Below are 27,115 nucleotides of genomic sequence, written 5' to 3'. Positions count from 1 at the left end.
ATAGCCACTGCAGTCCCTTGTCTTTTATTTTAGCATTTTAAATTTATTTTTAATTAATTAATTAATTTCCAGCTACACTGGGTCTTCACTGCCGTGGGCTCTCTCTAGTTGCAGAGAGCGGGGGCTGTTCTCTAGTTACAACACACAGGCTTCTCACAGACCAGGATTTCCTGCTGCAGGGCATGGGGTCTCAGAGTGCCGGGCTTCAGAGGCTGTGCGCACAGGCTCAGGTGCCCCGAGGCATGTGGAATTTTTACAGACCAGGGATCGAACCCGTGTCCCCTGCCAGGCAGGCAGATTCTTAACCAGTGGACCATCAGGGAAGCCCCCTCCTCATCCCTTCACAGCCCTCCAGTTTCCTGACAGTGAGGGCTTATCTGCCTACAGAGAAGGCGCATTTCTATCGAGGCGGTGGATCCCGTAAGCCTGGGCAGAGGCCGCTTTTGGAATCTGTCCAGACACAGGAATGCCAAAGGTCAGAGATAAGCTTCAGTCCAGGTGGCAGCTCAGCCTTGCTCAGGCCTGGGGGCATGGGGGGCGGGGAGACTTGCCAAGGGTCACAGCCAGATGGGAGGGGCAGCCTAGGCGCCAGCAGACCAGCCCTGGTCCAGCCCCGCCCTCCACACGCACCAGCTGCCCAGCAGCCCCCACGCCTCCCTGGTCACACTGTAGTCAATGCACCCACCACGGGACAGAAAACACCTTGAAGAAGCAGGTGAGGGGTCCCCTCACACACATTCCCATTCTGGGGATTCTCCCTCCGCCCCACGTCTCTCAGACTCAAAGCGCCACGGTGTCCTGAAGGCCTGGCCATCCACAATCCCTCTTGTCCTGTGGCCTTCACCAGAGCCAGTCAGTGGGGCTCACTTGCCAGCACACTTGCCAGCAGGGAGTGTCAGCAAGCCAGAAGTTAAAAACACAGACTCAGAGGGACTTCCCAGGTGGTCCAGTGGCTAAGACTCCACGCTTCCAATGCAGGGGGCCTGGGTTCGATCCCTGGTCAGGGGATTAGATTCCTGCATGATGCAACTGAAACCCAGCACTGTCAAATAAATAAATAGCACAGACTCAGAGACCCGGGTTCAGTTCCTGCCTCTGTCACTTACTGTCTGTGTACCACTAGGACCAGCCACTTCACATCTAGGAGCCCTGTTTTCCTTATCTGTGAAATGAGGATAATAGCACCTTGCCTCTCAGGGTATTTACAAGAAATGAGATTAGACACGTAAATAGTAATACACGTAATAACCCACATTTACTGAAAGCTTCGCTCAAAACAACTTTGCACACGTTATCGCGGTGTTGGCACGGTGTCTGGCACATGATCAACACTCCGGCAGATCAAAAACAGAATCAGAAAGCCCTGCAGGAAAATCCAGCCTGGCGAGAGCTGCCAGAGGAGCAGGGCTGTTTGGAAGAGCTGGGCTTCCCTGGTCCTCACCCTGGGCGCCTGTAACCTCGGCCTCCGCCGAGCCAGCAAGGGTCTCACAGCCAAGCAGAGTGCGTGGGCTCAGACAGGGGCTGGGGTCACGGGCCCATGTGGGGCGCGCGCACGCTCTGGTTCCTGCTCAGCGGTGTTGAGTGGGGTTCCTGCCTGAGCTTGCCTCTCTGTGAGTGTGCATCTGTCTGTGTGTGTATACACCCTACTGCAGGGCTTGCCCGTGCTTGTGCGTTCGCTCCGGGGTACCATCTTCACTCCGAGGTGACTGAAGGGGGAGGGTGTTTATGCACTCAGCTCCCCAAGCGCTGGGGCACACAGCAGGGTCAGTCTTAGCGTCTACCCTGCCCTGTGTGCGGCAGAGAGCGTCCCGTTCTGCTCAGACACCCTCCACGCCCTCTGCCCAGCGGGTTAGTCCAGTGCAGGGAAGGTCGGGCTGCCTGAAGCTGTGGCCGGTTCTCCCAGGTGGAATGAAACCGTCCCGTCCAGCCTAGGGCCGGCCTGAGCCAGTGGCTTCTCCAGGGCTCCAAGATGGCTGAGACGGGGGCTGACCTGGGCGGGTGGGGAGTGCGGCTTGAGCTTGTCAGGGCTACCTGCAGGGCCCCGCTTCCACACCCTCGGGGCCCGCGCTCTCAGCCGGAAGTGATGCCGAGACAGCTCAGCCCCCAGACTCAACTGGAGTTCCTACCCTGGGCCGTGACTCAGCCGGAAGCCCGGAGCTGTCCGGGGTGAGCCGGGAACAGGCCTCAGCTCCGTCCCCACCCCGGGGCAGTCCCACCCTGCCAGTCAGGCTCTGCGGCAGGCCCCCGTGACTCAGAGCCCCACCCCACCTTTCCCGCACTGCGGGGTGGGGGGGCCACGGCGGACGCTGACCTGGCCTCAGCAGTCCGCCCTCCACAGGCCCCAGCAGGACTCAGCCAGAAGACATCAGCTTCCCTGCGGAGTCAGAGCCCGGAAGTTGCCCCCAGCGGGCAAGGAGGGTGAGGGGGTGGGGGGCGGCTGGCTGCCCGTCAGCTTGAATGCCAAGGTCCCCAGCGAGGGGTCTGTCTGGGCCCTGGACAAGACCGCCCCCTGCCCCCCCGGCCCGAGAGGCTCTGCTGGAGCACCTCTTCCCCAGGGAGTCACACGGAGGGACCCTTGGACCCACCTGCGCCCGCCGGAGCACCGCCCTCCTGGACGGGCGCGCTGACTCAGCACTCTCGCACCGCCCAGCGTTGCGCTGGGCGGCCCGACGGGCTGCAGGCGGCCTGCCAACTCCGCTGTCACCAGCCCCGGTGCCAGGGCAGAGTCCCCAGACCAGACAGGGAAGGGTCAGTCGTGGTGGGGGAAGGGGGCTAAGTGCCGGAAGCGCTTCCTACGGACTGAACCCCGCCTGGAAGGGGCGGGCACACTCAGGAAAAGCCTGGCTCCTGGCTCGCTGCTTCTCCAAGCCGGCCAAGTGCTCCTGCCACCCCCAGGCGCCCCCCAGCCCCTTACGGACACCCTCTCCTTGTGTCCATCCGGCCAGCAGAATCTTAACCCAGGACCTGTCATGAGCAGCCGTCGTCCTGGGAGCCTGACCCCCACCTACCCCACCCAGGACCAAGGTCAGCTCCTACAGCCCTCTGCTTCAGGGGCTGGCTGTCCCCTCTCTGCTGAGGCCCCACCTCCTCCTCTCAGAGGCCCCCCCACTTTCTGAGGAAGCTGGGTCTTTCAGGCATAAACAGCCTCAACTTCCCGCTGTTCACCGGGGTGCCCCCCATCTCCTCAGAAACCAATCCTGGGTCATCAACCTCCACCGCTCATCCCAGAAACTGGTGTGCCCCCCCTCCTCGCCTCCTCAGCCCAACTCCTGAGAAGAGCCACCCAGAGCCGTCTCCACTCCTCACCTCCCACTCACTCCCTACCCGGAGTCAGCCCTTAGCCAGCCCCACGCTCACCAGCCCGGGCATTGCCTCCCTCCCAAACCCCGGCGCTGGGGCAGGGACTGGAGGGGCAGGGCCTGGCGGGGGTCCCTGAGCGTCTGCCACGCTGGCCTCGGCTGGGGGGACCGGGGCGGCGTCTCCTCATGTCTCCCTCATCCTCCTCCTGGGCCTCATCCCTCCAAGCGCTGACTCAGCACTCTAAATAAAAGGGCGGCTGCCGGGCATCCTGGCCGGGTCACTGTGACATAGGAATTACCACCCGCTTTTCGCAGGGGAGAGAACCAAAGCGCACGTGAACTGACATGCCCTCAGTAACGCGGTGAGGAAGAGCGGTGGAGCTGGGATTCGAACTTGGGCCACCGGCTCCAAAGTCAGTGTTACAAATCACCTCCAGCCTCTCCAGCCTTTCTGCTTTTGAATCTTCTTGTTCCCTGGGGTTGTTGGGCCTTTGGACCTTGGGCCACACATTCATTCTCACTGTTTCAATGTCCTGGACGCTGGTGACCCCCCAGCCTCTTCAACCAGTGCAAGCCAGACCCCATGATGCGGAGACCCTCCATGGGCGCCTCCCCGCCTCTGCCCCTTCCCAGACCACTCCTCAACTTGGGATCTTGTGTCTGTGGGGCATCGCTCACCGGGAGTCACACTTCCTGCCTCCCTTTCTCTCACCATGGACATCTGGTCCACAGTCACATCCTGACAAGTCCCCTCCTCAATGCCATCCAGGTCTGTTCCCTTCACCACCTCCTGCCCTGCTGCTGAGAACTGTCACTGTCCTGGGACCAAAGCCCCAGCCCCTAACTCACCAGTTCATGCCATGTCCCCCTCCCATTTCAGGAGAGCTAACTGCAACTCAGGGTCCTATTTCTCCTCCCCAGCCTTCTCCCAGGCAGTCCCCTTGCCTGGAATGCTCTTCCTTCTGACTAACTCCTACTCATCCTCTGAGACCCAGCCCGCTTTCACCTCCTCCAGGAGGCCTTCCTGAATCCCTGGCTGGGCAAGGGCCCTCTGTGGACCCATCACTTCCTGCTCACACTCTGGCCGTGCACTGGCCACACTGTCCGACGAGGAAGGGCCTCTGGTGCCTGTCTCCCTCACCAAGCTTGGATCCTTGAGGGTCAAAACTGTCTTACTGGGACTTCCCTAGTGGTCCAGTGGCTGAGAATCTGTCTTGCAATGCAGGGGACTTGGGTTCAATCCCTAGTTCAGGAAGACTCCACAGGCCGCAGGGTAACCGAGCCCATGTGCGACAACAAGACAGCCCTCCTGCCGCAACAAGGACCTAGCGCACCCAAATAAATAAATAAAAACAAAGTGACCCTTAAAAAAAAAGCTATCTTATTATTTGTATCCAGTATTTGTATCACCTGACCAGGTGAGTTCCAAGAAGTTGTTCAATAAACATCTGTTGATTGAATGAATGATTCACAGAGTCCCAAGTCCCAGTTTGGGGTGCTCTGGTCCAGGGATGGACATCAGATTCAAAGTGGGCAGTCCAGAGGTCCTGAAGTCTCACGTTCTCAAGAGTGTGTCTGAGGAGCACAGCCCCTCCCTGTCCCCTCCCCAAAAGCTCAGTCCTGGGATCCCAGGGTCCAGAGGGAAGCATGACAACTAAAAGTGCCGCAGAGAGGCAGGGAAGGTCACAGACTGGAAACAAGTCAGAAGACCTGAGTCCTGACTTTTATCACTGACCAGCCAGACAAGATAACCTGCCTTTTCTGGGAGGGAGCCACTTTGCAGGGCTGCCGGGAAGACCAAAAAAATAAATAAATAAAAAAAATGCAGTCCATGGAAGTGACACGCTCCCAGATTAGGGGCCACCCACAATTAGGATCAACCTTACCCATTCCCCCTCCCCAAGTCCTCATCTTTGCCCCTGGCCACCTTGAAGCCCCCTAGGAAGGGAGACAAAGGGGACAGATGGGGGTGCAGCCTCCTACAGGCAGGCACCCCTCTGAAGGGGTAGCTGCTGCTTCACCCAGACCCTCACTGCTCAATGGAACAAGGACCAAGCCTCAACAGGTCTTCAGAAGAGTTGGAAATCTGGATTTTTATAGAAAATTTCCTGAGTTTCAAATACTGCTGACTAAATAAAATTTTTCTAAAACACCTGGAGGCCAGACAAAGATCTATCTCCAAGCTGGCTCTAACCTGTTGCACAAACATCTGGCTGAGACATTTGCCCCAGTCTCCAGAGAACCACATTCCTGGTCAAATCTGCTCTTTGCTTGCTTGCTAAGTCACCTCAGTCGTGTCTGACTCTTTGCAACCCTGTGGACTGTAGCCCGCCAGACTCTTTTGTACACAGGATTCTCCAGGCAAGAATACTGGAGTGGGTTGCCATGCCCTGCTCTAGGGGATCTTTTTGATTCAGGGATCAAATCCATGTCTCCTGCATTGGCAGGTAGGTTCTTTACCACTAGCACCACCTGGGAATCCCCTAGGAGTCTGCTGAGTCTACCATACTTCCGACCATCGCTGGGCCATCAGGGCATCAGTTGGCTCCTTTGTCCAACCCAAGCAGTGACCTCAGTAGTTTTTTCACCAGATGGAAACACACAACCTATTACTTATTCAGGGACCACATCAGAAGCTGCTCTTCCAATCCTAAGCACCCAGGGATGGGGGAATGGGCTTACAAGTCCTAAGAAGCGGACAAAGCAAAGAGTGACAGACATGCCTGGAGTCCAGCTTTTTCTCCAGGCCCCGTGCCATCCCCCCTTCCATGTTGGGAGATGAACGTGCAGGTGTATCCAGCTGTGGCCCAAGTTACGCAACCTCAGAATATTTTTTTGCTGGGCTGGCACACGGGCATTTCAACACCCAGACAAATGTGGGTTATTCAGAGGGCAGAGTGGAAGTAGCGAGGGGCAGGGAGGAGGGAGAGGTGTGGTCCAGCCCCAGGCAGACCAGATTCTGGGGTAGAAGAGGACTTTGAAAGAGCTGAACCAGGAGCACTTGAAAGGCGGACTGAGTTAAGCAGGACCCTAAGGGATGGCCTCAGACCAGCCCTAGGGCAGTGGTGGAGGGAGGTGTGTGGAAAGGATGGACTTGCTTGTTGTTCTACCCCCAGGGGTAGGCAGGGGGTCTGCACTACTTCATTCCTGGGCCAGAAGGTCTTAGCAGCAAGCAGAGGGCCTACAGACAGCCAGTGCTCAGACTATATCCACCAAATTGATGCAAATAACCTCACCCAAGAAGGCAGGCAGAGATTACCACCACAGAGAAAAGCCGCTACCTTCTACTGGGGACGGAGCACGTGCCAGGCACCAGGCCAAACACTTTACATACATTATTTCATGTAATCCTCTCAGAACCCGGAGAAGTGGGTCCTGCTATTATTATTCCCATCTTGTCAATGTGAAATCGGGCCTGCGAGAGGCAGGCGCTGGCCCCAGGTTGTGCACTCAGCTGGCTGTTAGCCCCACAGTTACAGCTCGGCGCTGAGGGGCCGTGGAGATGCCAGCCCACCAGACAGAGCTGAAGACAAATGTTCACCTTCAAGTTGAGGCCACCTCAAGGAGGGAGACCATGAAGCATACAGGAAAAGACTCTGAAAGCGGCTCGGGGAATTCCCTGGTGGTGCAGTGGTTAGGACTCTATGCTCTCATTGCCGGGGGCCTGGGTTCGATTCCTGGTCAGGGAACGAGGGGTCCCAGAAACTAAGTGGCCTGGCCAAAAAGAAAGAAAGAAAGAAAGAAAGCGGCTTGCATGGGACTTCTCAGGGCAGCCATGACCTTAAGTGCCTGCTTGGGGTCAGAGGACAAACAGCTGATTCAGGCCAATGCCATGTCCTCTCTGCTCAATGGGGTTTTGTTGACTGAAGTTTGCAGGCTTATGGGTTTCTGTGCAATCTAGATTGGAAACACTGTGTCCAGAGTTTTCCAGCCAGGCACTTCTGAGGCAGCTGGAAGGGGGGGAATTCATAGCTCCTTTAATTGCCCAAATAAGGGGACCCAATGTGACTTTCACAAGCAGAAGAGCAGGTTGTTTTGTTTCTGCCCACATGGCCAGGCTGGACGCACTGCACACCCGGGGCCCTGTTTCCACTCCGCATCTCCCGTTCCTGACCACACAGTCTCTGATGCAATAGAACCAAGTTTCCACACTCCCCTTTGAAGCATTCCTTTCACAGGGACAAGACACTTCCTCTTAAGGCCTCTGCTGCCCGAGCTGACCCTGGAGCCCCCAGTCCTCCTCTCCCCCATCCTGATCACTGGATGAGACCACAAGTGGGGCACCCCCTTCTGACGGCCCCAGGCATTTACTGCTGATCAACAGCAACTAGGGCTCCGTACAAAAGGGCGCAGATGCAGACTTTTAAGGATTTGGCTTTAAACCACAGAAACAGGCCATTCGCCCTAGGCACCCTGGGCCTTTGGGGAGTTCCGGTAGGAATTCAGAATAGTGAGGGCAGGTGGCAGGAAGAAGGGTGTGTTCTCCATGAGGGAGGGGCCTGGGGCTTCAAGCCCAACATCCCATGGTCACCACAGGCCTGGCCAGCATGGGCTCACTGCCAGGAATATCTAACGAGCCCCCAGGGATGAGACAGGAAACCGTGTCAGGCCACACTCTGAGGGTGCGCCTGCTCAGTCCCCAGGGCATTCCCCTCTGGGGCTACCAGCAGCTGGGAGGACCTGCATGTAGACGGCAGCAGGGCAGTGGGGACTCACGACCTGGAGCAAAGTCAGGGAGGCGAACACTCTGGGTGCATTGCAGCTTAGCAAAGTGTGGATACTCACACTCACGCGCTCAGGTACTACTCAATGATGCCAGGGCTTTGGTGGGACGTCCCTGGTGGCCTGGGGGCTAAAACTGCACGCTCCCAATGCTGGGGATCTGGGATCACTGCCTGATCAGGGAACTAGATCCCAAAAGCCGCAACTAAAGACCCTGTGTGCCACAACAACCCTGAAGACCCCGCTTGCTGCAACTAAGACCTGGTGCAGCCTATTAAATAAACTAATTAAAAGAAAAAAAGAAAAAGAGGGCCCCTCTGCATAGACCCAGCTTCAAGCACACAGTGGAAAATCTTTTTCGTGAGGCTCCACAGCTTGGAAAGCAGAGTATACGAACTGCGTTTCAGGCCCTCAATCCCTCAGCTGGTCGCCTCTGTGCGGTGAACCAAATGCATGCACCTGCACAGTCCTCACAGGTGAGCCTAAGTGTCTTCTTTTAGGGGGTTAGGATTTTACCACACGAATTGTGGGAGTACACAGACACCCACACCGCAGCACCAAGCTGACCTGTGCAGGGGGTGCTGGCGTGTGACAGAAGCCTGCACTATGGCCTGGCCACGGGGCCGGATGTGTGGACGTGGGCCAGGCCTTCGGTGTGGGCAGTTAACAGCCAAGTGTTCCAGCCGCTCTCAGGAAGCAGGCCCTCTCAGTTCCTCCTCACAGCTCCCCTCTCCACTTTTCCTTCCCTTCTCTGTCGTTAATCATCCTATGAGTGGTCCCTGGCCGGCTTCAGAGGTGGACCCAATACCTGCTAAATTTGACATACCCCCGTGAGCTGGCCCAGCTTTCCAGGGGCCGGAAGCAGCCCATCAAAACCTTTGCAGCCCTCCTCACCTCACCATCGCGCAAAGGGAGGGGCAGCGAGGCAGCAGGCCTGGGTCCGGATACACCTGTGAGCCTCAGCCACCCGGGCTGTGGTCAAGCTAACGCCCCAGCACTGCCTTCCCCCACCCCGGGGGCAGAATCACCCCGGCTCTGGGCAGCATGTGTCCAAGCCCACGCTGACACGTGGCAACAATGATAGCTAACACTTATGGAGCGGGTTTTATGTACCAAGCCCTGTCCTAAGGACTTTTCAAACAGAAGCTGATTTAATCCTCTCAATTCTGAGGTGGGTGTTATCATTATCCCTGTTTTACAGATGAGGAAATGAAGGCCCAAAGAGGTTAAGCAGCTTGCTCAAGGTCACATGATTACCTAGTGGCAGAGGCAGGATTTGAACTCTGGGCATCTTCTCAGTACTATCCTGCAATGTTTCAGACAGGGTTTCCCCAGTGACCCAGACTTACTTTAAGGACCGATTCTGCTCCTCTTTCTTATTGTCAATGGAATACTTTTTAAAAATTTTTGGCCATACTGAAAGGTATGTGGGATCTTACTTCCCTGACCAGGGATCGAACCCCACCCCCTGCATTGGAAACTCTTGAGTCTTACCCACTGGACAACCAGGGAAGTCCCAGTAAAGGAAATGCTTTTAGAAGTGGAGATGCTGTAAAAACAAGGAAGCCTGGTACAGTTTTGATCTGTAAACTCTATTTTATACATCCTTTATGCTAATTCACTCAGTATGACAACCAACAAGTTGAATGGCTTGGAGAAACAACATCTGTTGGGCACCTATATATGTTGCCTAGTCTCATGAAATCTTCAAGATAGCCTCGCAAAAAATCCTATGACAGTGCCCATTTTATGGATGAGCAAACTGGGGCACGGGGAGAAAGGACTCACTTGTTCAGGGGCAGAAATGGAATTGGAATCCAGGTGCTTCTGATTTCAAAGAGTTGGAACAGCAACCAGACAAAAGGGGAAGTAGGGATCGGGAAGAGTGGAGGGCTGGAAGGGAGGGGGCCAGATGTGAGAAGCAGATGTGAGCACCAGACAGGGGACCTGGCCAAGGAGGATGGTGCCCCCGGGTGACTCCGGGGAGGGGGTCCTGCGGTGGCTTCCAGGCCCTGGGGGTATCCCACCACGTCTGGGCTGGGGGCGCAGGCTGCGCCGTCTCGCTAGAGTGAAAAGGCGGAGGGAGAATGGGGCACCCGCCGCGGTTTCCGAGTCCTGCTCTGACTTGCTGTAACACCAGAACCCCAGTGTTTACTGGACGGCATCAAGGGCCCCTCCACCCCGCGCTGCCCTCAGGGGGGCGGCACCGCGGCAGACTCTGGTCAGCATCAAAGACAAGCAGATGTACAGGCGGACCAGCGGGCAGCCAGCACCGGGGGTGGGGGGCATGGGCGTAGCGTCACCGCCGAAAGGGCGCCGTACCAGGGGGCGACGGAGCGGCCCAAAGACCCCCTCCCTGCCCATTAAAAGAATGGAAGAAAGAGACCTGCGGCTCCACAGCTCCCCTCTCCTCTCCTCCCTCCCTCCCAGCAGCGTGCTAGAAGGAGGAGGGCTCCTCATGGACCCCAAGCCTCCGACAGACCCCCTCCCTTCCCCTCTCCTTTGTCACCACCACCTCCGCCAGAGCCACCTCTCCGGCCCCCTCCCCTCCCCCAGACCCCTGCCCGCGTCCTCCGCGGGGTCGCCCAGCACTCACCGAGAGGCAGGCTGATCCGAGGGGTAAGCGCCCGAGAGGGAGACGGCGGTAGCAGCGGCAGCAGCAGCATCAGCAGGGGCGGCAGCGCGCCCAGCGGGGCGGCCGCTCGGCTCCCCCGGCCCATCGCGGCGCGCCGGACTTGGACCGCGGGGAGCGACGGCGTCCTCCGAGCTCGGCTCAGGTGGCTCTCCGGGACTCGCGGGCGGCAGCCCCGCCCCGAAGTCCGGCCCCGGAGTGGGCCGGCCGCCCCCGCCTCCGGACCTAGGGGGCTGGAGCGGGGTGGGAAGTGGGGTCACGTGGCTGCGCGCACGCTCGCCCCTCCGCCCGCCCCCTCCCCTGCACCACTGTCCTCCGCCGGCCCCGCTCGATCGAAGCTCGCCCGCGAGCGCGGCAGGGAGGAGCCGAAGGAGGAAGTTGGGCGGTTGGTCCAACCCCTCCCGGCTCAGCTCCCGGCCCGACCCGCCCCTTTTCCCTTCCTCCTTCCTGGGCGCTGGAGGCTCCAGGGGCGCCAGCGGGGGTGCACCTACCTCGGTGCGCGCCAGGCAGGAGCCGAGCCGAGCTATTAGCACCAGCAGAGGCCGCGGGAGCGCGGGGGCGCGGAGGAGAACAGACCCCTGGTTCCCCGCCCCTACCTCTCAGACCCTCCCACCGCCGCCCCGGCCCCTTCCGGCTCCTCGGGGACCCTCAGCGCGTTTGTTTTGGAAAACGTGTGGGTCTCTGCACAGTGAGCGCGTGTCTTCTCCCTTTATCCCGGCCGGCCCCCCGCCCCCTCAACCCCCCGCCCCCCCCGCCCCCTCACACCCCCCCCGCCCAGCGCTCCTGGCACCCACATGTCCACAACCAAATGAACTCCGCCGAGCTGCTGCGGACTCCGGGCTAGCTGCTTCTGCACCTAATTTTTGCATGGGTCAGTCCACTTTAGGTCTTGGCTGAGGGTTCACTCCAGGCTTGACACTTAATCTAGACGCCCGCGTGGTCATCCACGCTTGGAATTCTGTCCACACGAAGCCAGACCTCGGATGGGGGGGAATCCGGGCAAAATTAGCTTAAGTGGGATAATAGGATTTAATGTACTGCCAAGGACGTGAGACTTTCTCCACAACTGCACGTGGCCTGGCAGCGGATAGTACTCCCTAAGGCTGGAATCCCAGAGGCACCCACCCCCGGTCCTCCTGCGGTCTGAGTCCCCAGGGGTGGAGTTCAGTAGTGCTGAGACCAGGGGTTTCAAACTGCGAACAGGATCCCTTAGTGGATCCTGAAATCAAGTTAGTGAATCCCTATCAACATTAAAAACAAAGAAACTGAATGGAAGATACCAACGTGCAATGATCGTAGAAAGGATAAGGAAAATTTAGGAAGCCTGGTTCAGCTTTTCTCAACTGAGCACAGGATCACATGCATGCATCCTGTGCCTCTCTGTCCATGGGATTCTCCAGGCAAGAATACTGGAGTGGGTTGCCATGCCCTCCTCCAGGGCATCTTCCCAACTCAGGGATCAAACCCGTGTCTCTTACGTCTCCTGTATTGGCAGGAGGGTTCTTGACTAATAGCGCCACCCGGGGAAGCCTTTGCACAGGATCACATTAAAATGTAATTCTTCCTGTAGTCCAAGTCAAAAGGACTTGGAAAACCTCTGCCAGTCATTTCCATGGCAGTAGGGACAGTTTCTCCAGGAATTAGCCGCAATGGCTGGAAAGTTCCTCTTCACCCCCTGCCCACAATGAGCTTTCTCAGAGCCAGCATCATTGGCTCTCACCCTATTCCCAGGGCCTCCCACAGGGTGACTGACAAGGGGGGGGGGTGCTCAGTGCTCACATGGTCCCAGGTCTCCTCATGAAAACCCAAGCTTCCATGATCTCTGTATCTCCACCTTCTAGACTGGTGGCACCCTTTTTAAAGGGTCATCCAGCACTGGACACAGAATTCCACCTGGCACGTGGGCAGCACCCACTACCCGTAGTTCTCGCATTACCCAGGCCTGGGACAATTTGCCGTATCAATGGTGTCAAAACATCTTTAGTCAGTGATATCCATTCTTCTGTCTGTAGCTAGGTATGTGCTCAGTCACTCAGTCATGTTGGACTCTTTGTGACTCCATAAACTGTAGCCCACCAGGCTCCTCTGTCCATGGGATTTTCCCCGGCAAGAATACTAGAGTGAGTTGCCATTTCCTCCTCCAGGGGATCTTCTCAACCCAGGGATCAAACCTGAGCCTCCTGCATTGGCAGGTGAATGCTTTACCACTATGCCACCCGAGAAGCCCTGTAACCTAGGACCTTTGTCCTAAATTCCAAATGGCCTTGACATTTCTACAAGGCTGTCTTATCTGATAGGTATCTAAAATTCAGTGTGGTTCCAGATGCTCCATTAATGTGAGCCTCCTCCATCCCATTTAATGGCAAGTCTGTCTTTGAATTGCTCAGGTTAAAAACCTTAACTCTTCTCTTGCTCCTCATACTCAATCCACTAGCAAATCTATAATCTGACCACTTACCACCTCCTGGGGTCCCAGTTACTGCCCGCTCCTCGTGTCCGACTCTTTGTGACCCCATTGACTGTAGCCCACCAGGCTTCTTTGTCCCTGAGTTTTCCAGGCAAGAAGAGGAGTGTGTTGCCATTTCTTACTCCAGGGATCTTCCCAACCCAGGGATCGAACCCGAATCTCTGGCATCTCCTGTGTTCAGGCAAGTTCTTTATCGCTAGCACCACCTGGGAAGTTTCTACCCTTGTTATTGTTCAGTTGCTCAGTCGTGTCTGACTCTTTGCAACCCCATGGTGTGCAGCATGCCAGGCTTCTCTGTCCATCACCAACTTCCTGAGTTTGCTCAAACTCACGTCCATTGAGTCGGTGATACCAGCCAACCATCTCATCCTCTGTCGTCCCCTTCTCCTCCTGCTTTCAATCTTTCCCAGCATCAGGGTCTTTTCCAATGAGTCAGCTCTTCGAATCAGGTGACACAAGTATTGGAGCTTTAATTTCAGTATCAATCCTTCCAATGAATATTCAGGGTTGATCTCCTTTAGGATTGACTTGTTTGATCTCCTTGCTGTCCAAGGGACTCTCAAGAGTCTTTTCCAGCACCACAATTCGAAAGCATTGAATCTTCAGTGCTCAGCCTTTTTTATTGTCCAGTTCTCACATCTGTACATGGCTACTGGATTCCAAACCATAGCTTTGACTACCCTTGGGCTTTCCTGGTGCCTCAGCTGGTAAAGAATCTGCCTGCAATCCGGGAGACCTGGGTTCAATCCCTGGGTTGGGAAGATCCCCTGGAGAAGGGAACGGTTACCCACTCCAATATTCTGGCCTGGAGAATCCCATGGACTGTAGCCTATGTGGTCACAAATAGTCGGACACGACTGAGCAACTTTCACTTTGACTACCCTTGAGCAGTTCTCAATCTCTTCTCAACTCAGCAGCCAGAGCGAGTTTTTCAAAACCAGTCAGGTCATGGCACTCCTGTGCTCAGAACTGTGGTTCCTTACAGTGGTAGGCAAGGCTCCAGCTTACCTCAGCCCCACACCCACTGCATCATCCACTGCTCTCCCCACCCCTCACTCACTCTACCCCAGGCACTCCAAGTGGACGAACACTCTTGAGTTAAGACCTTTGCCCTGGCTCCTCCCTCTGCCTGGAGTTCTCTACCCAGAAAGTGATTGAGTTCCTCATTTCCTTCAAATCTTTCTCAAAGATCACCTTCTTAGTCATAAAAAAAGAACAAAATAATGCCATTTGCAGCAACATGGATGCACCTTGAGATTATCATACTGAGTGAAGTTAAGTCAGACAGAAAGACAAATATCACATGATATTGTTTATATGTGGAATCTAAAAAAAGGCTACAACAGACTTGTGGACACAGCTGGGAAGGAGAGGGTGGAATGAACTGAAACCTATACATCACCATATGTAAACAGATAGCTAATAGGAAGCTGCTGTGTAACACCGGGAGCTCAGCCCAGCGCCCTGTGACAACTTAAAGGGTGAGATGGGGGGGTGAGATCGAGGTTCCAGAGGGAAGGGCTATATGTACACTTGAGGCTGATTTACTTTGTTATACAGCAGAAACCAATACAACATTTGAAGCAATTATCCTCCAATTAAAAATAAATATAAAAAGGCTACAAATGAACTTATCTACAAAACTGAAATAGAGTTACAGATATAGAAAATAAACTTATGGTTGCAGGGTAGAGGGGAGGGAGGGATAAACTGGAAGATTGGGGCTGACACATACACACCACCATGTACAAAACAGATAACTAATAAGGACCTACTGTATAGCACAGGAAATTCTACTCAATACTCTGTAATGACCTATATGGGAAAAAAAAATCTAAAAAAGAGTGGAGGCATGATTTTGTATAAAAGATTCACTTTTCTGTGCTCTTGAAACTAAAGCAACATTGTAAATCAATTATACTCCAATTTAAAAAAAGAAAAAAGATCACCTTCTTGAAGAATCCGAAGTTCCCCCAATATTCCCCTCTCCCTGAGATGTTTTTTCGAAGTGCTCATCATCTTCCAATACACTATATGATTGGCTTATTTGTTGTGGTTTCTCTTTATTGTCTGAACCTCCCACCTGCCTTCTCACCCTCAAGAAATGTTGACTGAGGAAGGCAAGTATTTTTGCTCCTTTGGCTTGGTAAATAAGCTATCCATAGCCTCTAGAACAGTGCCTGGCATATGGTTAACCCTCAGTCAGTACTGGCTGAGTGAATGAATAAATGAACCCAGCCTCAGAGTCACGGAATACCGCTGCCCCATGTCAACTAACAACTAGAGCTCCTTTTTGATATTCAACTTTGGTTTGGAATTCCCTGAAACCAGAAATGATGCAATTAACTTTTTTTAACCTATGCATAAGACTTTGTATTGATCTCCTTTAAATCTTTTGGTTCTGGTCCAGATCTCATCCTATCGAGGTCATTGTGAATACTGATTCTATCATGCAATTGGCTTCCTCTCCCAGTTCTGAGTCATCTATAAATCTGATAAGCATTCTTGACCATTATTCAAGTCACGGATAAAAATATTAGATGAGCAGACCTAGCACCCACTTTTTGGTTTCTAAATATCACTCTTCAATAAAAGGCAACAGAACTCCTTGGAGAAATGAAAGGTAAAGTACAGGGTGAACCTGGGATGTTGCATTAGGCCAGAAAGGAAGTGACTAAAGACTAGTGGGGTCATGTCAAAAGGATATAGGGCCAGCTTGATGACCAAACTTAGGACAATTTGAGCATCAGAAAGCATAATGAAGTAATGGATTCTAATGCATAAAAATAAAACAACCCATTAGTCTACAGTAAATCTCAGCAAAGCAGAGAGAAAAAAGAAAAAGGGCTAGAAAGGATGATTTTTTTCTATAGAAAAAAATATACGCCTGATAGACGTAGAGGAAATGATAGACTTAGAAAATCTAGATTCAAGCAAGGGTAACTAATGGATGCTAAACCTTAGGGTGGAAGATTCTTAGGAAACTACGTTAACAAGATCTCTGAGATTTTCCTGGTTGTCCAGTGGCTGAGATTCAAAGCTTCCACTATAGGAAGAATGGGTTCGATCCTTGGTTGGGGAACTAAAATCCTACATGCTGTGTAGTACAGCCAAAAAAAAAACCAAAAAGGAAACAAAGTCTCAAAGTCTGCCCCACAGATGACTTACTAATGCCCAGTGGGAAAAATGTTTCTCTCAGGGAGCACGCTGGTGGCCACTATCTTTTTTCCCCCAGTGGCCACTATATTAATCAAGTGGTCAAAAGTAACATCATTGGTAGTGGGACTACCTGATATCATTCACCTCCTGATATGATTCAATAAAAAATACACAACTCATCAACAATTGTATCAAAAGTATGTAACCCAGATCTAATAATGAGGACGCAATAGGAAACATTCAGCTTGTACAAGACAAATAGCTTGGATTCTTCAAAAAGGTCAAACTGATGAAAAGACAAAAAGGACAGGAGAACTGTTTTAGGATAGAAAATGAAAAAGACATGATAATCAAATGCAATATGTGAACCTTGGTTGAAATCCTGAAGGGAAAAAAAAGAAAGTCACAGAGCAATTGAGAAAATTTAACATGCACTGTGTATTAGATGATATTATGGCATTATTGTTCATTTTCTTAGGTACAATAATGGTACTATGTTCTTAGGAGAATGTCGTTGTTGTTTGGAGACGCCTGCTGAGGTTTGTCGACATGAACTATCATGATGTTTACAACTTACTTTCATACGATTAGGCCAAAACAAGTGGGTTGTGAGTGTGCATTTGTGTATTAGAAAGAGTGTGAGTGCTACTGTGGCAGAGTTTTAACAACTGGCTAATATAGAAAGTTATGGGTGTTTTATAAATTTGCAGGGGAAAATTGAGGGAGACACTTCCAAAAACAGAGCCTACTGGAGACCTCCATCCAGGTTGAAACTGATCAACATCCTTTGTAGGCTTAATCATATGTTAGCTATGGTGTCTTCCTTACTGCACCATTCAGCACACATTTCTTCATATTATCCATATAAGAATAATATGAGGGCCTTCCCTGGCAATCCAGTGGTTAGGACTCCGCAGTCTTGCTGGGTTCAATTCCTGGTCAGGGAACTAAAATCCAACAAGCCACATAGCATGGCCAAAAAAATAATAATAACAACAATAATAATAATATGAAAAAATTATGAGAAATCTTGCTGAAATCAAGGTCCTAGCTATAGAAGACCCTGATACTGGCAAAGATTGAAGGCAAAAGAAGTGGGTGGCAGAGGATGAGATGGTTACATGGCATCACTGACTTAATGGACATGAATTTGAGCAAACTCTGGGAGATAGTGGAGGACAGAGGAGCCCGGTATGCTGCAGTCCATGGGGTCAAAGTCTGACACCACTTAGCTACTGAATGATGACAACTAACTATAGTGTTTCCTTCTATCTTCTGCTTACTGCTATTACCTAGAACAGGGCCTGATGAGTGGCATATGTTTGATTAGAATTTGATGACTGCCTGAATCTCCACGTCAGGCTCCCCTCAAGCACCAACCAGGCTGGTTTGCCCGAGTGTCTTGGCAACACATGGGTTGTCTTAACTTCAGTGCTCATCTCTGAGAGGAGGCAGAGGCTGATGCAGTCTCACTTGGTAGTTAATTATATCCTACTCAAACACTTCGTGTGTCTTCTGCCAACCCAGTGCAAGCCCCTTGAAGACAGTGACGGGTCTTGCCCCTGAACCCCCACTGCCTCACATGGCATTCCAGTAGGACCTCCACGGGGCGGACAAAATGAGGGCCCCACCTGTTGGCCTGGAGACAAGCCCTCTAACTCATGTCCCAGCACGGCAGCCTTGGACCTTGTGGGCTCCCCTGTCTTCTGCTGGCATGCTAATTTGTTCTCCCCAGGGTGAAAAAAAAAAAAACCAGGAGGATGACTGACAGAGAAAAACCTCATTTAAGCTGACTTCCTGTGGGCTGAAGAGTGGTTCCCAGGCCAACACTGGGTCTCCTGTTCCCCTTTGCCACCCTTGGATGTAGGCAAGTCTTTCCCAGCCAGAACGCCGGTGTTTATAAAGAGCTCGGGGGGGCCACTTGGAAAGAGTGTAGAAAGAGACAAAGCGAAAACCAGCGCTTCCTCTGTGCCCCCAGCCAGCAAGATGCAGTCAAGTCTGGCTTCCTTTCTCTGTCCACATTCACACAGTCATTCCCCATCCATCCTCTCTCTCCTTCCTTCTCTCTCTCTGAGGTTCTCTCTCCTGCACACACTACCACACACATCAGAAGGATAAAAAGCAAGAAGGAGAGGTAAAATGTGCACAGGGATCAAACCCAGGTCTCCCGATTGCAGGTAGATTCTTTTCCAGCTGAGCCACCGGGAAAGCCCAAAATATGCACAGGAATACATGCAAAGAGGCCAGACAAAATGGGGCCACATGTCTCATAGGCAGCCAAGGAAACTTTAGGGATGACAAGAGTATTTTGTATCTTAATTAGGATGTTGGTTTCCCAAGTGTAAACAGATTAAAATTTTTTGAGCTGTACACTGAAGATCTATGCATTTTCCTATATGTAAATTTCTACCTTATACCTATTATCGTGGGGTGGGGGTGGGGGTAAGCAATGAGACCAAAAGGTAAAAATATAATAAAAATAATAATAAAACACCTCATCTGCAGGATCAGGTGAAAGAAGAAAATGAGACTAGCTATGGGCTGGAGTTGGGGGTGGGGATGGGAGGGGATCTTTTCCAGGTTTTCTAGGTGGTGAAGAACCCACCTGCCAAAGCAGGAAACATAAGAGGTGCAGGTTACATCCCTGTGTTGGGAAAATCCCTGGAATATGAAATGGCAACCCACTCCAGTATTCTTGCTTGGAGAATCCCAGGGACAGAGGAGCTTAGCAGGCTACAGTCCGTGGGGTCTCAAAGAGTTGGACAAGACTCAAGCGACTTAGCATGCACATATCAGGGGGAGAAGGTGAAGAGAAATAAGAAAGGCTTCAAGAGAAAATGAGGCTTTCTAGGTGGTGCTAGTGGTAAAGAACCCACCTGCCAATGCAGGAGATACAAGAGACATGGATTTGATCTCTGGGTCAGAAAGATCCCCTGGAAGAGGGCATGGCAACCCACTCCAGTGTTCTTGCCTGGAGAATCCCATGGACAGAGGAACCTGGCAGGCTACAGTCCATGGAGCTGCAAAAAGTTGGACACAACTGAAGCGACCTAGCATGCACACACACAAGAGAAAATAAAGCAAAGTGTGGCTAAAAATATAAGGCCTCTGTAACCTGCTCAGTTACAAAGGAATAAGGCACTCTGGGCTCGGCAGAGTGCTGGCCGTGCAATGGTCCATCTAGACCACAGTCAGCCTCTTGAGCCGTCAGTACTCATTAATCATCTATAGGTACAGCCTCCGCCCAGGCATAGGCCAGCCCTGACCTGGGGCACGGATGGCTCCTGCCAGCCTGCCCCCAGCCCGGCCTGCCGGCTCTCATTTCCACCCAGGGGATCCTGACTCTCACACAGTCCTACTCTGGGAGTCATGGCTTTGCTTTGTTTCCTGGCCGTAGAGGAGGGGCCTCTTGCCAAGCCCAGTGGAGCTTGAACCCAAGGTCTCCCCCGCCCCCGTCCTGGAGTAGCACTCAAGCTCCTCCCATCTCTGGGTTCGGGCTGGCAGGCTGCCCAGCAAGGCCTCGCAGACACGCACTGGCGGTAGCCCAGCTCCCCGGGCCTTGGCCCCCTGCCACCATCCCCTCGTTGTCCTGAGCCCTCCTCTCATGCCAACTTGCAGCTGCAGCTCCCCTCCCTGCCCAGATGGACACAATGCGGCTGTCTCCTCCCTAGGGGTTGGGCTGCAGCATCAATACATTTTGATGAGAAAGCGACACCAGCTGGCACACCCTGCGTGTGCTTTTAAATCGGCCAATGACTTCCAGATCTCGGGGGGTGGGAGTGTCCCTGGGGCAGTACCCTCTGCAGTGGAGGGCACTCACGGGGCCAGCACGGACACTGCCTTCGAGTCTCACCAGCAACGTTAACCAGGGTCTAGCAATGAATGTAAATGGCCTCATCTCTGTTCTGCAAACTGTGCTCCTCTCCACTGATCCCTATGTCTCTTTTTCAGAAATGTTTATTTACTTATTTGGCTGTCCCAGGTCTTAGTGGCAGCATGTGGGATCTAATTCCTTGACCAGGGATTGAACCCAGGCTGCCTGCATTGGGAGCATGGAGTCTTAGCCACTGGACCACCAGGGAAGTCCCCGTCCGTTATGTTTCTTGATCTGCGAAGTGGTTTGAATCCAGGGATGAAGCACACCAGTTCTTCCATAAGAAGTAGAATTTCAGCACCATCTGTTATCTGGGGGACTGTAGCAAGCCACGGGATCTCTCAGAACCTCAGCTTCCCCATCTGTGAGATGGGAATGCTAACAGTACTGCCTGGGCTGTCAGGAGAGCTGAGGAGACAGGGCGCACGAGGAGACAGGCAGCGCCGCGCGTGGTGAAATCCCAGCGAACAAAGCCACGCGCGTTATATTATGGGTTCGCCTCATTTACCTAAACGAGGCCACAACCATCCTACGATGTCCAAGCTAGAGGACCCTTTTCTGGGCTCCCTGCTTAGGTTTGGACACCTCCTACCAACCCAGTGCTGAGGCTGCAAGTCTCATGGAAGAAGGAACCGGCCCGCCCAGCCCAGGCCCTGGGTGCGCCTGCTGCGCCCGAGCACCACCCCCACCGGGGCCTGTCGGGGCCTGAGCTGGCCGCTCCCTGGGAGGGGACCCCCCTGCCCCACAGGGCTGTGGTGCAACCAGCCAGGCTCAGCTTGTCCCTGGCTCGACACGGTAGAACACGGCAGGTTGCCACCATCATGCCCGTGCTCCTGATGCAAGTTCCAGAGGGGCTGTCTGCCTGGGCCCCCAGGCCTGTCCTCCAGGGGGCCTGGAGAGCCTGGCTGATTGGCCTGGCTGACGCGTGGCACCTGTCACCCCGAAGGGGCACAATTACTGTCCAGTGACTCTCTTTCCCCTGAAACCGCTGCAGCCACTCAGACGTATGAGGCAGATATCCTAGGCCGGGTGAGGATGGGAAGCAAGGAGCATAAGCCTCTAGGACAGTCTGGTTTCAAGTCTGGCTTATGAGACCCTTCCAGTCCCAAGATCTTGAGAAACCAGGAATCTACCTCTCCATTTGTCCCCGAGTTCTCCCTCTTTAAGTCCCACTCTGAGCCCTAGACCCCTGACCATTGCTACATGGAGGGAGAGAAGATCTAGCCAAGGCCTTTCATCACTCCTGGGAAGGAACCTTCCTATCCAGGGAACCAAGGCTCTCTCGTCCCAAAGAGGTGGGGCCCTCCGACCCCTGTGGTTCCATCACCTTAGGTCACCTGGTGGCTCCGGCTCTTACTCCAAGAGAGCCTCGCTGTTGGTTCCAGCACTGCCTTCGGAGAGTGGGCCTAGACAGGTGAGCCCATTGGGTGGGGAGTGGACGGGTGGGCTCCACTGATTTCCTGTGGCTCCAAAGGCTGCTCTGACAGAATGGAAGGAGGGATGTGTTACTGCCGGGGTGCGCCCACCTGCCGGCGTAGACCACGGCACCAGAACAAAATGCTCACAAAAAGCCGGCGTGCAGGTAGCACCCCAGATCCATGCTCAGACAGGGAGCTTACACAGCAGCTACCCAGGCTCGAGACTCCCGGGGTGCCTGGCAGCACCCCAGTGCTGAGCACCAGGCGGCAGGACACCATGAGGCTCTGAGTGGGCGCAGCTCAGTTCCAGCAAAGGAGCTGGGGAAGGAGGACTTGCCTGGTGGTTCAGTGGTTACTGATCTCCCAATGCAGGGGGCCCAGGTTCAATCCCAGGTCAGGGAACTAGATCCCACATGCCACAGCTAAAGATTACATATGCCAACACTAAGATCGAAGATCCCACATGTCGCAAGTAGGACCCGCCACAGCCAAATAAATAAACAAAAATATTTTAAAAAATTATAAGGAGGGGCTCTAAGGGGCCTGGACCCAGGGCCTGATCCACCCAGTCCTCTCTCAAGGGAGCAGACCCACCTTGTTCCTCTCAGGCTTTTCCTCTATGAACACTGCCTTCACTCTTTCCTTACAGCCTGTGAGCAGTGGAGCAGAGCAAGGAGTCCCTTAACTAACAGAGTCGGCTTCAGTGAGCTGTGAACCCCAAAAATGATGACAGCAATCAGAGCTTTTATTTGATTTCAAAGAGATTGTTGCCCTCCTCCCCTCCCCAACCCGAAAAAAGTGAAGATAATTTCTTTGGGGTGTTTTTGTCTGAAGACACAGGAACTTTCAGAATTAGTCTTTATAGAGTTATTATATACCTTGACATGAATTATCAGGCAAATTATGCCCACCTAAGGGCTTCCCCAATGGCTCAGCCAGTAAAGAATCTGCCTTTAATGCAGGAGACACAGGAAACTTGTGTTCGATCCCTGGGTTGGGAAGATCCCCTGGAGGAGGAAATGGCAACTCACTCCTGTATTCTTGCCTGAAAAATCCCATGAACAGAGGAGCCTGGTGGGCTACAGTCCATGGGGTTGCAAAGAGTCGGATTTGACTAAGCATGCACGCCCACCTAAAGCAAAGCTGACATTTATAAGGCTAACACTTATTGAGTACTTTCTATAAGTAAGCCACTGAGCTGAGCTTTTTTTATACCCAATCATTTACTTACATCTCACAACAAGGTGAAACAGGAATTATGATATTCCCGCTTTATAGTTGAGAAATGGGGGCAGAGAGAGGTTCGGGGACTTGCTAAGGTCACATATGTGACAAGTCAGTACAAGAACCAGAAATTGGGATCAGACTCCAGAACCCCGTGGAGATGCTCTACATATGGCAGAATTTCAACCAGCGTTTTGTCTCAAGCTATAACCATCCCCCTCTTGATAACATAAGCTACTGTATTTTCCTCCCTCTCTCCCTACCCCTTTTTCCCCTTCTTCTTTCACTCACTCAATATTTCTTGTGCACTCGCTGCCTTCTCAGCATCGCTGAAGTTGAAGAAACTAATATAGTTCTGCCTTCACAGAGCTTCCAGTTCATCAAGATTCCTTAAAACTCTTCTTCCCAGAGAATACCCATTCTTGTCCACATTTCTTTAGATACTTTCACTCACTTATTCCTTTGTCTCCAACAAAGGGCCAGCCTGGCAGAGCTCCAGACATGCTTCCAGGCTTCTAAGACTAAAATTGTGCCATCTTCAACTGCCATTTCTGGAGTGGCTCCTGAGCTGCCTCTGCACTCTGCTCAGATTTCCATTAAGGCACTCATGATTCTGTACACATCTCATCCCTCTCTTCTACTACAAGCTCCTTGAGTGCAGGGACTAGGCCTTCATAACTCAGGTTTTTAAATCTCCATCCCCAGGGAAGAGTTTGGAGGCGCCCAGGTGGCTCAGACAGCAAAGAATCAGCCTGCAATGCAATGTTTGATCCTTGGGTAGGGAAGATCCCCTGGAAAAGGTAATGTCTACCCACTACTGTAATGACTACCCACTCCAGTATCTTGCCTGGAGAATCCCATGGACAGAGGAGTCTGGTGGGCGACAGTTCATGGGGTTGCAGAGAGTTGGACACGACTGAGCGACTTTCATTCTCAGTAAATGTTTACTAAAGTGAATAAGTGAATTTTCTGTTCTAGCTGACTGTCTCAAATAATTTCCAAATGATTCATTCAAGTGTTCCTTCCTGGATCTTTTTTTCCACCTTCCTCTTAACCTTTTCAAAGGAAAGGCACCTCTCTGATGTGGGAAGTCCCACTTCCCTGCTTTAGGGCAGCCAAAGGATTTCTTTCTCACACAGTCTCAACAGATTTGTTGGCTTCACAAGAGACAGTATTTTGGAAAGCTGCTGAATGCTTGTTTCCTGGGGTTTTTTTAGGGCAATCCCATCAGATGATACATTAAAGCAAGAGTTCCAAGGTATAGGACCAGGGAAAGAAACTTTCTGCTTTCCCCAAGATGTCAGCCTCCATTCCCCATCTTCAGTTCACCCACTGCCAATATCCTCATCTTTAGACCACCTGACCCCAAAAGTCTGAGCCCCAGTTGCGAAGAGACACTTCCCAGATTTACCTGTTGCTGTTGTTCAGTTGCTAAGCTGTGTCTGACTCTTTGAGACCCCATGGACTGCAGCACACCAGGCTCCCCTGTCCTACACTATCTCCCGGAGTTTGCTCAAATTCATGTTCATTGAGTCAGTGATGCTATCTAACCGTCTCATCCTCTGCCACCTCCTTCTTCTCAGATTTCCCTGAATTTTAATAATAATAAGCACCAGTGCAAAGAATCGCACAGCCTGAAAGTCAGGAGACTGGGTTCAAATCCTGACCTTCCCAAATCACTATCGTCTTGGGAAGTAATTTAATTTTCCCTGGATTCTATTTCACCTATGAAAATAAGGGGGTGGGACTGGGTAGATTTCTAAACCAAAGGCTAAACCATCTCTGGGCAAAAAGGTATCTTAATTGTGCACTTCCCAGTCCTTGTGGCATTCGACCCTTTTAAGAAACTTGCAATTCATAAGCCAAACAACATATTACTGGTGAGGAAATGTGAGTAGAGATCGATGACCTTACTCAGGTGACCCAGGCCCCTGACTCTTTTTGCCAGACCAAGATGGTTCCAGGGAGTCCACTAGGGCACCCTCGGTTTCCAAGACCCCAACTTCCTTTCCCTCCTAACCCCTACATCCACGTTGTCACTCAGAGAGTAGAAGTTATGACAAAGAACCCGATTCAAGGGTCATAGCCAGGGCCATATGAGGAGGGGCCCGGGCCTTCCCCAAATTCCGAATTATCTGCCTCCAGGAGGATCACTGCCTCTGAGTTGCAGTTTTGGCTCAGAGGCCCCGGGTGGCCATGGGAACATGGGCCCAGCCTCCCGCGTTCCCATGACAACAGGCTCCCCCGGTGGCGGCGCGGGTGCCCATCAGAGCGTGCAGGTGGCGCCCTTTGGGAGAGGGGCCCGGCGGGAAGTGGGGGGCCGGGGCGGCGGCTGCCGCGGGGTGGCCTCCCCACTTCCTATCTCCTCCTCCCGGGGCCGCCGTTCCCGCCCGCCCTGTGCCCTTCGCCTACCTGAGAGTCACGGCCCGCGCGCGACAACCGCCCACCACAGGGTCACCTCTGCGCGGCGGGGCGGCCCTTCTTCTCGTTGTTCCCAGACTCGTCCCTGCTTCCAGGCCCCGCCCGACGCACTTCCCGGGCACCCGGGATGTCCCCGCAAATACCCTCGGTCTGGCGCCGCGTCCCCGGAAATGCAGGGCAGCCGCCAAGCCCCGCCCCCGCCCATGTTGATGGAATTGTCCGGAGGCGCCCCCCGGGGCTTGCTCGCTGTCCAGCGGTCTCCCGCCTCCGCCCCCAGGCGCTGACGGCGACAAAAGTCTCGCTGCTAGTCCCAGTCGGGACACGTCCCCGCGACTGCTTGGCTGCCCTTAGGCCATGGGGCCTATAGCCCCCCTGCACCACCCGCATCTTCAGAGTCTGGCCTGGCCTCATTTATGCCCCGCAGGCAGCTATCTCACTAGCTGGAATTCAGAGGATGGGGGTTGTTATCCTAGATCTGTTATTGAAACAGACTTGGGTTGCCTTATCTGCACAGGCTTGGTAAAGCCAAATCACTGACATCTACCACCACCCCGGATTCCCTGGTGGCGCAGTGGTAAAAAAAAAACAAAAAAAACAAAACAAAAACAAAAACCCACCTGCCAATACAGGAGATGCAGGTTCCATCTCTGGCTGGGGAAGATCCCCTGAAGTGGGGCATGGCAACCCACTCCAGTATTCTTGCCTGGAGAATCCCACAGACAGAGGAGCCTGGAGGGCTGCAGCCCATGGGGTCAGAAAGAGTCGGACACAGACTTAGCCACTTAAGCAACAACTACCACCGAACTGGCTGTGTTGCCTACGGAGAATTCCTTAACCTCTCTGAGCTTTGAGCTCTTCATCTGGAAGGTAGGCCTCAGAGCAGCAGGGACCTCCCAGGGTTGCAGTGAGAAGTGCAATTATGTAGGCACACGGCTGGCACATGGTCAGCTCTTTATAATGGTAGCATTGTTTACAGTCAGAGGCAAGGGAGAGCGAGCTTTACAGAGCCACCTGCATGAAACCACTCACTTCTCCACCCAGAAATGCTGCTCACCACGTCCCCTAACCTGCCATGGGCCGGGCTGTGGGAGTGAAAGGAAAGGAGGAGATCTGCGGGAGGCGTGAGAGATAGTTATAAATAGTATCTAGCATTTATCAAGTGACCTTGGCTCGTCCCTCTCCAGCCCTTGCCTCCTGGCTTTGCTGTCTCAGGGTGGTTCCAGAAACAGCCAGTTCTGGGCGTGTGAGCTGAGCTGGCCAGAGCGGGCCAGTCAAGGAGTTGGTGAAACCAGAGGCCGAGAGCCAGCTTTCTTCCGAGGCCAGGCTAGGCCTAGGTGCCCTCTGCGGCCTCTCCTCTGGACAGAGGGCCTGGGGACTTCCCTGGGGGTGCAGGTGGTAAGGCTTCTGCACTTCCAATGCTGGGGGCCTGGCTTCCCTCCCTGGCGGCAAGGTACCACATGTTCTGTTGTTCTGGCAAAAAAAAAAAAAATAGAGAGGGGTAAGGGACTGCCAGACTCCCCACAGAATGCTCTTCCACACATGGTTATTCTGTTACCCATCAACAAACATTTGTGTGTGCGTGTGTATTAGTTGCTCAGTTGTGTCTGACTCTTTGTGACCCCATGGACTGTAGCCCCCCCAGGCTCCTCTCCATGGGATTCTCCAGGCAAGAATACTGGAGTGGTTTGTCATTCCTTCACCAGGAGATCATTCCTACCCAGGGATGGAACCTGGGTCTTCTGCACTGCAGGCGGGCTCTTTACCGTCTGAGCCAGTTGCCCCTAGGACAGAAATATATCACAGATGTTTTCCTGTAACATTAGAAATTCTCTCATACCTTCATTTTTAATGCATTCTATCATAGGGATGTGGCACACATGTTTAAGCAAATCTCTACTA

General features: G+C 53.0%; 1 protein-coding gene and 1 long non-coding RNA gene across 7 annotated transcripts in view; one reads left to right on the top strand and one right to left on the bottom strand.

Moving 5' to 3' along the window:
- SEMA4B (semaphorin 4B) overlaps positions 1 to 25,899 on the bottom strand; it is a 43,031-nt gene extending 17,132 nt beyond the window's left edge. For 3 of the 6 annotated variants that reach the window (XM_065905949.1, XM_065905950.1, XM_065905954.1), the window contains exons 1-2: positions 25,834 to 25,899; positions 10,618 to 10,886 (exon numbers count right to left, since the gene is read on the bottom strand). In XM_065905949.1, the coding sequence (XP_065762021.1) occupies positions 10,618 to 10,886; positions 25,834 to 25,895 (331 nt within the window). In that variant the 5' untranslated portion in view covers positions 25,896 to 25,899. Of the gene's footprint in view, positions 1 to 10,617; positions 10,887 to 11,144; positions 11,227 to 11,447; positions 11,632 to 25,207; positions 25,364 to 25,833 lie in introns of those variants that run through there. The other 3 variants (XM_065905952.1, XM_065905951.1, XM_065905953.1) reach the window with 3 other exon arrangements.
- On the top strand, positions 1,870 to 4,670 carry LOC136147275 (uncharacterized). Its single transcript, XR_010659130.1, has 3 exons — positions 1,870 to 2,418; positions 2,949 to 3,024; positions 3,615 to 4,670. It is a non-coding gene; the product is annotated as an uncharacterized lncRNA (long non-coding RNA).
- Positions 25,900 to 27,115: the final 1,216 nt, after the last annotated feature.

This window comes from Muntiacus reevesi, chromosome 15 (genome assembly GCF_963930625.1).
Source record: "Muntiacus reevesi chromosome 15, mMunRee1.1, whole genome shotgun sequence".
In the NCBI taxonomy this organism is placed as follows: Eukaryota; Metazoa; Chordata; class Mammalia; order Artiodactyla; family Cervidae; genus Muntiacus; species Muntiacus reevesi.
This window is presented reverse-complemented; position numbering and strand designations above follow the sequence as displayed.